This window comes from Condylura cristata, unplaced genomic scaffold, assembly GCF_000260355.1.
Source record: "Condylura cristata isolate star-nosed mole 26May11 unplaced genomic scaffold, ConCri1.0 scaffold00062, whole genome shotgun sequence".
Taxonomy (NCBI): Eukaryota; Metazoa; Chordata; class Mammalia; order Eulipotyphla; family Talpidae; genus Condylura; species Condylura cristata.
This window is the reverse complement of record NW_004567163.1, coordinates 148,919-150,315: the sequence shown is the minus strand read 5'-3', so window position 1 is coordinate 150,315 and position 1,397 is coordinate 148,919. Positions and strand designations below refer to the sequence as shown.

Here is a 1,397-nt window from a genome sequence, read left to right as displayed (position 1 = left end):
GCCTTGGTGCCCTCGGACACGGCGTGCTTGGCCAGCTCGCCGGGCAGCAGCAGGCGCACGGCCGTCTGCACCTCCCGCGACGTGATGGTCGAGCGCTTGTTGTAGTGCGCCAGGCGGGAAGCCTCGCTGGCGATGCGCTCGAAGATGTCGTTGACGAAGGAGTTCATGATGCCCATGGCCTTGGACGAGATGCCCGTGTCGGGGTGCACCTGCTTGAGCACCTTGTACACGTAGATGGAGTAGCTCTCCTTGCGGCTGCGCTTGCGCTTCTTGCCGTCCTTCTTCTGCGCCTTGGTCACCGCCTTCTTGGAGCCCTTCTTGGGCGCGGGCGCCGACTTGGAGGGATCAGGCATGATGGCGGGTGGCTAGAAACAGAAAAAACGCCAGCGTTCAGCGCAACCATATTTGTACGTCCCGTATTCAAATGAGGGATCAGAAGCTGCCAGTTACTGATAGGGTCAGAGACTGAATGACGTCATCCCTGGTGGGGCACATGCAAATGAGGAGATACGGGCTTCCCGTTCCGATTGGCTACCGTCGCTACCCAATCGGAAGCCACCGACTGACCTACCCCCGAACCATATATAAGGGCTCACGGAGGCGCACGCTTGTCTCACTGTAGTCCGGACCCTCATTCGCTTGGGATCCTGTGTAAGCTCGGAGATGTCTGGTCGCGGCAAACAGGGCGGCAAGGCGCGCGCCAAGGCTAAGTCCCGCTCATCGCGTGCCGGCCTGCAGTTTCCCGTGGGTCGCGTGCACCGCCTGCTGCGCAAGGGCAACTACTCGGAGCGCGTGGGCGCCGGCGCCCCGGTGTACCTGGCGGCGGTGCTGGAGTACCTGACGGCTGAGATCCTGGAGCTGGCGGGCAACGCGGCCCGCGACAACAAGAAGACGCGCATCATCCCACGCCACCTGCAGCTGGCCATCCGCAACGACGAGGAGCTCAACAAGCTGTTGGGCCGCGTGACCATCGCGCAGGGCGGCGTCCTGCCCAACATCCAGGCCGTGCTGCTGCCCAAGAAGACGGAGAGCCACCACAAGGCGAAGGGCAAGTGAGGCGGCGCGTCGCCGCTCCGCACCGCCCTGCCCGGCCCGGCCCGGGCCCTGCGATACCAAAGGCTCTTTTCAGAGCCACCCATGTTCTCAGAAAAAGAGCCGCACGCCGCGCTCGCTCCGCGTAGGGGCGCCGCTGCCGGCGGCAGTGAGTCGTTTGTTGCGCAGGCGCCGCCCCTCGGGCCTGGCCCCGCCCCCGCCCCGGCGGCGACGGTCCCTGGAATGCGAAGATGCGCGGGGTCGCCTTGCAGCCTGGCTGTAGACGCCGAGGGGCTGACGCTCGCCCCTGCGGCCGCCGCCGTCTGGAGCGCCAGGGTCGAGGTGGCAGCGCGCTCGGGACGCAC

The 1,397-nt window shown here is 66.0% G+C and overlaps 2 protein-coding genes across 2 annotated transcripts in view; one reads left to right on the top strand and one right to left on the bottom strand.

Annotated features, from left to right (window-relative positions):
* LOC101633301 (histone H2B type 3-B) overlaps positions 1 to 663 on the bottom strand; it is a 2,474-nt gene extending 1,811 nt beyond the window's left edge. The window contains exons 1-2 of the mRNA XM_012734621.1: positions 597 to 663; positions 3 to 365 (exon numbers count right to left, since the gene is read on the bottom strand). Coding sequence (XP_012590075.1) covers positions 3 to 365; positions 597 to 635 — 402 coding nt within the window. The 5' untranslated portion in view covers positions 636 to 663. The remainder of the gene's footprint in view (positions 1 to 2; positions 366 to 596) is intronic.
* On the top strand, positions 612 to 1,236 carry LOC101631243 (histone H2A type 3). The gene has a single exon (XM_004695394.2). It carries the CDS (start codon positions 664 to 666, stop codon positions 1,054 to 1,056), a length of 393 nt encoding a protein of 130 aa, XP_004695451.1. The 5' UTR covers positions 612 to 663; the 3' UTR covers positions 1,057 to 1,236.
* Positions 1,237 to 1,397: the final 161 nt, after the last annotated feature.

Excerpts from the sequence above, each read along its gene's own strand:
- LOC101631243 (XM_004695394.2), top strand. The coding sequence starts at position 664 with ATGTCTGGTCGCGGCAAACAGGGCGGCAAGGCGCGCGCCAAGGCTAAG.